This window comes from Malaclemys terrapin, chromosome 6 (genome assembly GCF_027887155.1).
Source record: "Malaclemys terrapin pileata isolate rMalTer1 chromosome 6, rMalTer1.hap1, whole genome shotgun sequence".
Taxonomy (NCBI): domain Eukaryota; kingdom Metazoa; phylum Chordata; order Testudines; family Emydidae; genus Malaclemys; species Malaclemys terrapin.
The window spans coordinates 110,445,465-110,456,633 of NC_071510.1; the positions used below are offsets into that span (position 1 = coordinate 110,445,465).

General features: G+C 37.8%; 1 protein-coding gene and 1 pseudogene across 1 annotated transcript in view; one reads left to right on the forward strand and one right to left on the reverse strand.

Annotated features, from left to right (window-relative positions):
- Positions 1 to 9,755, forward strand: part of AMACR (alpha-methylacyl-CoA racemase) — a 34,475-nt gene extending 24,720 nt beyond the window's left edge. Inside the window, exon 5 of the mRNA XM_054031849.1 lies at positions 7,900 to 9,755. Coding sequence (XP_053887824.1) covers positions 7,900 to 8,309 — 410 coding nt within the window. The 3' untranslated portion in view covers positions 8,310 to 9,755. The remainder of the gene's footprint in view (positions 1 to 7,899) is intronic.
- On the reverse strand, positions 3,267 to 3,392 carry LOC128839919 (U2 spliceosomal RNA; annotated as a pseudogene).
- Positions 9,756 to 11,169: the final 1,414 nt, after the last annotated feature.

Below are 11,169 nucleotides of genomic sequence, written 5' to 3' on the forward strand. Positions count from 1 at the left end.
ACCTCTGTACAGCTTTGGTCTCCAGCCCAGGTATGTGGAGCGTGGCCCACTAGTGCGGGGAAGGATTTTATGTTGCATGAAACAATAAAATTTCAGTCCCTATTCTATGGTGTGCATATAGGGCAATGGCACTCAATATTGGAACTATTTTTCACAAGTGGGGGTTAGTTCAGGATCTCACTCTTGAGGCACTGAGAGCTCAGCTCTTACTGGTGTTCTGGAGTTGCCTGTACCCATAAGCTGTGAGTTTGTTTACTGCAGTGATGCCAGATGAACTCATTGTGGAGTGGTGTGGGAAAGTGTCCTAGGGTACGTCTACACTTACTGGAGGGTCCGGCGGCAGGCAACGATGTTCTGGGATCGATTTATCACGTCTGGTTTAGACGCGATAAATCGATCCCTGATCGATCCCGGAAGTGCTCGCCGTCGACGCCGGTACTCCAGCTCGGCGAGAGGAGTACGTGGCATCGACGGGGGAGCCTCCCTGCCGCGTCTGGACCCACGGTAAGTTCGGACTAAGGTACTTCGAATTCAGCTACGTTATTAACGTAGCTGAATTTGCGTACCTTAGTCCGAAGTGGGGGGTTAGTGGGGACCAGGCCCTACGGTGGTGGAAGAAAGAAGGCAGCCGTCCCTTGAAACCTTCTGAAGAGGGTTGCAAAGTATCTCTGTGAAAGTTTCACTGAGCTCTTTCAGAAGGATAAAAAGGACATAGCTATGTACATAAAGTGCTCTGCAATCTCCTACAAGCCTTAGGAACATAACACTGTGGTGGAAAGTTTGCTTTTTAACAGTAAAGGGACACATCATAAATGAATAAATAAATAACAATTAAAAGTGTTATGTTCTGCAGAAATTGATGCCTGTAGGTGCCCGTGCTCACCAGGGAACACTTTCTACTTGCCATTAGCTAATGGATTTTTCAAGCCTGGGTTATATTGTAAACAGTGATACAATATTTTAGTTAAAGTCGTTTGACTTTAAAATACAATCAAAATGCATGTTATAATGAGTTTGGCATCTTGTTAGTAATTCCTATCTTTGACATATAGATGTTATATACCATGCTAATTACCGATTATTTGTTGATCTTGTACACGTTTTGGGGTTCTTTCAATTTCATTCATTTTAATTTGGCTAATAGTTCTTTCAGTCAATACACATGTAGAATTGCTGTCATTTTAATGGTAAATGACAGACTGGATGAATAAGATTGCATCATTAGATTAATTTTTAGTCAAATATTTGGTCTTAAAAAGAAGGCAGAACATGTTGCAGGTGATCTGCAAACTGTTTTTGTTTTGACGGATTTCTGTCAGGTTTTGGCAATATGTACTTTGCTGTCCGGTAGCCAGACTAACATGGGCAGGGCCGATGACGCGGTGGGGAGGGGGGGGGGGGAAGCCAGTACAAATTACCGAGGCCCAGCGGTCCAGAAGGGGGCCCAAGGCCTGACTATGTTGCATATGTTTTTGTCTTTCATTTGTATACCAGGCAGGACATATTTGTTTTTTGTTAAATTAAAATCACATCTGTTATATTAAAGTTTTTTTTTTAAATGTTCTTTAAATTTTTTTATATGTTCTTTAAGAATAAATGTTTTCTTTTCCTATTCCATGTTTCATTTGTATACCAGGCAGGGCATATTTGGTTTTTTTTTTTTTTTTTTTTTTTTGCACATCAATACAAATCCCATGTAAAGATTTTTAGCCGGTCCGCCCTTGCTGGGGGGGGCCAAAATTTTTTTTCACCAGGGCCCAAACCCACTCTCGGTGGCCCTGAACATGAGCATGCAGAACATTATTTCAAATTTAAGTGGGGGGAGGGAGGGAATTAAGTGCCTGATTCTGTTTTCTCATCAGTTTTATGCTGGTCTGACTCCAATGACTAAATTGGAATTGCTCTAGATGGGAAAGTTCTGTGGCCTGTGTTATACAGGAGGTCAGACGAGATGATCACATTGGTATCTTCTGGCCTTGGAGTCTATGAATCTAGATTGTCACTAGAGAGAGCAGAAACAGGCTCTAAAGTGCTGCATGCCCCTCTCAGTCTCACTGTTTTAGGGAGTCAGCCCACATTGTGCATTAATTTTATAAAAACAACTTAGAAGGCACCTTAAAAACTTGGGGTTATAGTCCTTATATGTATAGAGGATTTCTATAATCATGTCCTATTTGAGATAATGAAAGTTACGGTAGATTTACACGTGCTATTTAAAATTTTTGATCATACCGCATTAGTTGCAGGTTTGCTATTTTAAAAAATCTACAAGTTGAGCAAATGGTTTTCTGATTACACGTTATACAGCTTGAATTATGTAGAGTTTCAGCTTTTATTTGAAGTCAAGTATAAGATTTTGGTGACAAATTAATTTGTCTTTTGCTAATTAAACGAGCTTCACTGTGGCACTTTATTTACACTGAAAGTCTCAACAATAAGCTATGAAATTGTGGGGAATTGTTTTGAAGGAAGGAAGAATTATTGTGAATGTGTAAAGTTTGATTTTTTTTTATCATTGTATAATAAAAACAGTCCTCTACCTCCCTCCTAGAGCCCCAAGGAGTCCTGCTTTCACTGCACCTGTAATTGTTATTGTATGCAGACTGCAATTGTTTAAGGCAAATAAGAATTTGGATATATAGCTGCTTACATTCATGTGTAATCATGATAATTGCATATACACATCTACCTTGATATGACGCTGTCCTCGGGAGCCAAAAAATCTTACCGTGTTATATCGAACTTGCTTTGATCCACCGGAGTGCGCAGCCCCGCCCCCCTGGAGCGCTGCTTTACCGCATTATATCCGAATTCGTGTTATATCGGGCCACGTTATATCGGGGTAGAGGTATACAAACTAAGCATGCAAATGTGGGCATTACAGCACTCACCTTCTGACATTCTTGCTCACAAAGTCTCTTCTCCAGTTATAAAATACTGTAATTTGAGAGACTCATTATCTGAGACTTTGGGGTGGAGGAGGAGAAAAAACAATGAATGCTTATTGTAGTGAACACTGTAAAATGTGCTGCTGCTTTTGAGTTTTTGACAGGTTTAATTATTTGTGAGAATTGGTTATATAGTTCTATATTAATTATAGTGCTACACATTTTGTCTGTGGCTACAATCGTGCAAATTTAAGAAAGCTCTGGCCTATTGTTTCATTCAGTCGTGTGATAGCAGTGTAGCTTCAGATCAGCTGTATGTAGCAGCACCATGTTTTGAAAACAAAATTAGCAGTTTAAAAAAAAACTGTTAACGTTCCTTAAATGTCCTTTTAAATACCCTCACAGAAATACTGGTTTAATATACAGTCCTTAAATAAAGGACATATCAGATATTAAACTGATAAGAACAGGTACTACGCTTGATCTTAGCTCATAGAGAGCGTAACAGAGCAGTAATTGAGATCTGACAGGCCAGTGGGTTTTCATTAATTTTATCTTTGCTCAATATTTTATATTTTCATCTGACTTTAAGTGGGACTTCACTTTCAGCGTTACTTTTCTAAGAATCTGTAGAAATATAGTTTTTATAATATATTGCAGTAATTCATTGAATTACAACACACATCTTTACAGCAAAAAGTATACAGGGGAAACTATTTTTCTTTCCCTGGGAGTGGAAGAAAACCACTGTGTTTAAAGCTGTTCTACTGTAAATTACTGACCTTTTCTAAGCAAATACAACTAGATTAAAATCATAACCCAATAAGCTGAAAACAATTCCTAATTGCTATACCAGATATGCTATATATAAAACATTTTGAATTTTGATTATGTTCTGATGGAGTTGGACATTCTGTGGTATCCTGAAGAGTGCTATATTGTATAAATTGTTTCCCTGTTGATTACATTCCCCTTGTTATGATCATGTCTGTCTACACCACAAATAGTTAGTCCAGACTGGAAAATGAAAATCTGTAGTACTTAAAGGCTATGAGCTCATATTTATTTAAAAGTTGAAGTCTGCAATGGTTCTTGGAAAATGAGTGCGTAATACTAAATTCTAGGATGTGTGCTGTTGTATTTCTTTAGGGTAAATTCTGCTAATTTTCATTTACACAGTTATACTTAAAGATGATATGTAATCAGATAATGATATAGCTCTGTTCAGGATAGATTGACTACATTAAGCCAAAATAAATTATAGAATTTAAGCACACACAGCTAAATGCCTTAATGATAAAACAATATTTCAAGTTGATAAGATTTCAAGTATTGAAACAGAATTACATACACACGTTATCATTTGACTTGATTTTTTATGTTGAGGTAGAATTGAACTCCTCTGCTAGCTCTTATAGAACTGAGTATCCACATGGTACAATGTGTTTTGATTTTAGCAATGTATTTTGAATCAGGCTTAATAATCCAATCCTTACAAAATGAATTCTATTGTGTCGCTGATAGGTAGCTAGAAATTTTAATTCAATTGAGGATGCTAAACTAATATAAGTTGATTTTATCTTTCTTTGGGATTGATTGTATTATGAAGAGTAGATATTAGCCCAATGATTAATTCAGTCAGTGGTTACATGGAACTTGCAGGAAAAGCCCAAATGAAAGGTGTATTTCTGAGTCTGTAAATACACAGCTTCAGTATGGTTTCCAAGCAGCAGCAGAGTGATACTAACAAGATTTTACTCATTTTTATTCCTTTTCACAGCTGCTATTCAAAACCTTATGGGCAGCAGCAAAACATTAATATTTCTGGGGAAGCTATGGGGCACCACAGAGGCAGGCACTGGAATTAGTCACATGGGAGGAAGATCCCAAAATAATGTGGAGGGACGGGATGGTGGAGACTTTTTCTTTTCCCATCCCCTCTGCCTTGCAGCAGCCAGGAGGGGTAGGGTAAAAAAGGCTCTTTTACCCTTGAAGTAGCCAGGAAGCTGTGGCAAAGATAAAGAAAGCTCTTTCTCCCTTCCTGCAACTAAAGTGGAAGGATCTTTATTTAATCAGTCATCTAGTAGCCTAGATCTGGTGTGAAAGATGGAGGTCCAACCATGTTCCAGAAACAGCACCCTGGTAAGAATCCTAGTTGTCCCCTCCTTACTCAGAACCTGAGGTGATGGTAAATGGGGACTGGGCTTCTCACCAGAGCATTGCACCTGAAGCTTGGTTGAGGAGGTTTCCTCACCCCCTGTTTTTTTCCATCTGACTCTATTAGATTTCATCCCTAGCTAATAGGTGTCAGGTAGGTGTCAAATTTCAAATAGATGTCAAATTTTTCAACTCCTGCTTATTTTTGTTAATTTGTCTCAAATACTTCATTGGTATTTTGCTATTATATATCTTTTAAAGTAAACTTCCTAGGAAATCTCTTCAAATATACATCAAGGGGTTAAATTGGGCATTGGAATCCTACTCTAGCTCATGCCTTCCTACTTTTTACAGTTTGCCTATGCAGGGAAATCCTACAGAATAATCATTTAATTGAATTGTGCCTTTGTTCCTTCAAGAAAGCACTTTCCCAGTGTGGTGTCAAGTATCAGAGGGGTAGCCGTGTTAATCTGGATCTGTAAAATGCAACAGAGAGTCCTGTGGCACCTTTAAGACTAACAGATGTATTGGAGCATAAGCTTTCGTGGGTGAATGCCTGCATCTGACAAAGTGGGCATTCACCCACGAAAGCTTATGCTCCAATACATCTGTTAGTCTTAAAGGTGCCACAGGACTCTGTTGCTTTCCCAGTGGTAATTGTAGCAGTAGCTTGAGTATAGAGTGATCCTCCTCCATTTCATGTTCTAAATGTTGATCCTGATCTAGCTAAGATAGTGGAAGTGTGCTGAAGCGTAGGCAAGATTACACAATGAATGATCAGTTTCCTTAGCAATGGAAGGAGAGAGATTGAACCAAAGAGTTCAGGTTAGGGGGAGGGAAAAGTACTACTGGTAATTGGGCATGGTAGAAGAAAAAATATCTTCTCTTTTCGCATCTTTTCCTGTTTGAAAGCATTTGGAAAAGAGATTCCTTAGCAGACTCAAATTAAATTGAAGCCTTACTTGTTATATATAGAAGTGCCTCTTTTAAATGTCATTTAATTTATCATTTTCATAGTTAGACCTTTCTTGTGAGTGTATGTATATATTACAATGTTTGCTTAGTAGTTAAAGTTAAGTAGCAAAAATAGTTTCATTTATAGTGTATTGTCACACTCATAACTTTCTAAAAAATTCTCTCCTAGTTCTGGAATTTTCCAGGCTTGGTCTCAGCTGAAAGGATATGTGTTTTTTTTGTTTCTATATTCTAAAAGAAAACTCAACAGGTATTCCTAAAAAATTGCTAGTTTACTCATATATCTCACAAATGGCAGGAATTTGAGAGTAAATTATGCTTGTCTGGAAGTACATACATCTTCACGTTTTGAGTGGAGGGAGTAGAGTGATTGGATTATGGTTATAAGTAGGTCTGGCTGAAATTTTTTTAACTAGAATATGTCCCGAAGTAAAATTTGTTTTTTTTGCAGTGTTGCTGAAATTTTCAGTTTCCATGGGGAAAATTGAAATGACTGCTCTCTGGCTGCCTGCCTGGAAGGCTCTTGTCAATTTCACTTTCCGCCTAATTTTTTTTTTTGGCGGGCAAGCTCCAAGGACTGAGAGGCAGAGCGCCTGGGTGCTCTTCCTGCCTTCTTGTTCTGGGGTTTGAAAGTGAAAGAGCCCAGGCACATGTGAAATTGACATATGAGCCTTCTTGGAGGGTGGCTTCTTCTGAAACAGAATTTTGCTTTGAATCCCTTTCTGTGAAAAAAAATCATGGTTTTTGACAAATTTGGGATGAAATAAAAAAAATTCAAAGTTTGTTGCGGAAAGGGATTCTCTTTTTTTGCCTAGCTGTAGTTATAAGTGATTGAAAAGTCCCTTTTGAGCATGCTTAATAGGCTTTTAGCAAAGCTTGGTGGTGCCCGTCCTTTGTTGTGAGGTTCTCCCTGCTCAGTTGAACAGGAACAGGGGGAGAAGAAGAGGGTTGCTACTCATAAGCAGCCTTTGGGACTATTCATTGCTATAACATTAGATGCAAGAAAACATTATGGGCAAAAAATTGTGATTTGTGTGATTTTCTTATTTGTATGGTGCAATGGGGTGCTTTTCAGACATGCAAGAAGATATGGAGTCTAGTGCTTGCAATATAAGGCCATGTCTACACTGAAAAGTTAGATTGACCCAGCTAAATCACTCACAGGTGTGAAGAATCCACACCACAAGCAGCGTAGTCAAATTGACACCCTCCCCCCCCCCCACACTCCTCGTAGACAACGCTAGGTTGATGGAAGAATTCTTCCATCTGCTGGACAGCTGCAGTAGTGCCACTGTAGTGTTTCAAGTGTAGACAAGCTCTTAGGAGGCAAAGAAATGGGGGAAAGTGATACAGCATGAAAGTAAAGTGATAGGGGATCTCCACATTTTTGCTGCATTTTCCAGTAAGATTTTATTTTAAAAAAAGTTGTTTCTATTTCTTTTTTGTTAAAGGTGTCACAGTACAAATGATAGAGATTGAGAAGGTCTATTAGGCAATAAGGTCTCTATCCCTATCTTTTCTACATTATTTTTTCCTCTGTTTCAGAGCTATAAAGTCAAAAGTATATAGCTCTTAGCTCTGTACCCAGTGTGTGCTGTCTTTATAAGCCTATATCTGATGCACTTTAATATAATGGCAAGAACCAGGGATGGTTGTTTTTCCTTTCCTTTTTCAAATTGTGTGCCCTGTAATCAATTTTGAAACCACTTGTAACTGAAACCTAATGTGCTATGACTATTATGCTGTCTCAGGCTGCCTGCAATAAATGTGCTTGAGAAGCAGGGTGAACTATGGGCTGCAGAAAAAGCATTTACTCTATTTGTATTAGCGTGCCTAAAGTACAATACATCTAATTCCAACTTTGTTTTTATCCTTTTAGGACTGGGGTTAGATTTAGATAAACTTCCCAGTCAGCTGAGTTTCTCTGACTGGCCTGAAATGAAGAAAATGTTTGCAGCTTTATTTTCCAAGAAGACACAGGCAGAATGGTGCAGGATCTTTGATGGCACAGATGCCTGTGTGACGCCTGTTTTATCTTTGGATGAAGTTGCCTTACACCAGCATAACAAAGAGCGTGGTTCTTTTATCAAGAATGATCAGGAAGAGATAAGTCCTAGACCATCTCCTCTTCTTTCAAGGACTCCAGCTACTCCATCTCCCAGAAGGGATCCTTTTATAGGAGAACACACAGAAGAGATACTTCTAGAATTTGGCTTTACCAAGGAAGAGATTGCTAAACTTCACTCTGAAAAAGTAATTGAATTCAATAAGCCAAAAGCAAATTTATAATATCTAGCTATGCAAATCAGAAAAGTTTCAGACTGTCCCCATATGATTTTATGCATTAAAGTTGGAATTACATGAAGAAATGTTAATGTAGCACCACTTTTTCAGGGCCGGGGGTAGAGGGGTAGGGTGTCACTGTTAAATTAATGCATTAATTGAGGACTAAATGTACAAACTGTATTCCTAATTGGATTAGAATGCCTACCGAATGTTACCTTTGAAATTTTGTCCTGGGGGTGTTTGTTTTGAAAAGATCTGCAATATTTGCTTGTTATAATGGTTTACGTAATTTTTAATGTTTCCTTCAATAAGTGTATTATAGGAAATGTGTGGTTGTTTTAATCCTTGTGTTTTTAATATATGTTATAATTAGCTGAAGGCAATGATTTTTATAAAATACTGTTATACTTCATAAAGAGATTGCTGTGTTGTTCATTTATAAATTTGAGAGAGAGCTCTTTTGCCTGTATTTTCACAGTATTGATATAAAATTAATTTGCATTCTCCTCTCAGAATATACATTAAAATACCATTATTTTGGCATGATCTGCTTATAGTGGTATATGACAGAGCAACTGTATTTAAAGCCTGGCTACCTTTCTATCGTACTGTTAGTCCCATGACTGTATTACATTTGGAGTCTTAATTTGTCTGGAAAAATTGCCCTGGGTTGAAAATTGATATATTAAAGTGTCTGCCAATAAGCAACCCTTTCCCCCTATTCTGAAAAAAATGGAAAATAGGTGTAACCATATGAGTAATAAACAATAAGTTACCGCATATAGACCATAGTCTCTTTCAAAGTTAAAGTGGCCATTTGAAACCTTCTGACACTTGAAACATTCTGGCATGTCTTATTCTAAGTACAGTATAAATAAAGCAAATAGGTACAACAATAGTTATTGCATAGATGCCACAACCTCTCTTAAATTGGTAACTTTATGCATTTTTTCCAAAAGCAGTTAGGTCACATGATGCACTGATTGTCTGACTTTAAAAAGCTAACCAAAAAACACAATTCAAAACCATTTGCATTCTAGGAGCAGATACATTGTTTCAATGCCTCTGCACCTAGAATGCAAATGGTTTTGAACCTTTATTTGTTTTAAAGCCAGACAGCGCATCATGTGGTCTAGTTGCTTTAACTTTAAAAAAGACTATGGTATCTATGAGGAATTATTGTCGTAACTATTTTCTTTATTTATACTTGGAATAGGACACATCAGAATGTTTTAGTGAAAGCAATTAAGGTCTCACTGAGAGTGTTTGCTCTTTTAGGATTATATTCAGTATTTACTAAAACTGAGGTATACTGTAACTCATCTGGCCTCTGTGTAGTCAATATTACTGCTGTGAAATTTTTTTTTCTTATGGTACTTAATGACTGCATGGGCTTGGGAAAACTTTTATAAACACAGGGTTATGATCAAATAAATTAGACAAAAGATACATTGGGTCACTGGATGATAACAATCATATCTTCCACATTTTGGAAGATTTTTTTTGTCTGAAATTGTCCTAATCCATATCCATGATCAAATAATAATTTACTCTAGTTCAGATCCTTCTGGTCAAGCCAGGGAATTATAAATGTGATCAAGTCGGGGAAACAATCTATGGTGTATATTTAGGACCTGATCCAAACTCACTGAAGTCAATGAAAAGACTCACATTGACTTCACTGGATTTTGGAACAGATCCCTAATTCAGGTATATAACCTGATCAGTGATGTTGATATATCAAGTACAGATTTTTACAGAAACTTTCAGTTTTCACTTCAGACCTATTACTTTTTCATGTAAAAAGTTTTTCTTTAGACTCTTTCAATAAATTGAGAGATTCTGAAGCACCTTCATCTTTGATTTCTTAGCACCAACAAAAATGTCTCCCTTGATTTAGTTCTGCACGAAATGGATGCAAAAATAAGCCCCAGACATCTATCTTTTGGCAGATCTTTGCTAGGCTTTGTATCGCTTATACTTTTCCACCATTGTAGCAACAAGGAGCAATGGTCTCAAGTTGCAGTGGGGGAGGTCTAGGTTGGATATTAGAAAAAACTATTTCTCTAGGAGGGTGGTGAAGCACTGGAATGGGTTACCCAGGGAGGTGGTGGAACCTCCATCCTTAGAGGTTTTTAAGGCCCGGCTTGACAAAGCCCTGGCTGGGATGATTTAGTTGGTATTGGTCCTGGTTTGAGCAGGGGGTTGGACTGGATGACCTCCTGAGGTCTCTTCCAACTCTAATCTTCTATGATTCTATAATCATACTATTACAGACAGACAGACAGTAGAAACAAAACATATATCCTCAACTATCTATAAAGAGTTGCACTGACAAAATATTCCAGGTCTTTCCTGTCCCACAGTTCAATTTATTTGTTACCTGTGCTGACCTAGTTTATAGTTGAATGATGTGGGTTTCTGTGTTTTAATTGGGGGGGAGGGGAAATGGGAGAGTTAATTACTCTAAAAGTGGGAGCACAGCTTATTGCAAGACTGTACTCAAAGAGTAGTTATCAATGGATTGCTGTTAAATGGGGAGGTGGTATCTAGGGGGCCCCACAACGGTCAGTTTTGGGTCTGATACTAGTGAATAGTTTCATTATGACTTAGATAATGGAGTGGAGCATATGCTTATACAATTTGTGGATGCCACCAAGATGGGAGGGCTTGCAAGCACTTCGGAGGACAGGATTAGAATTCAAAACAACGTTGACAAATTGGAGAATTGGTCTGAAATCAACAAGATGAAATTCAGTAAAGACAAATGCAAAGTACTGCACTTAGGGAGGTAAAATTAAATGTATATCTACAAAAATTGGGAGTAACTGGCTAGGTGGAAGTACTGCTGAAAAGGGTCTGT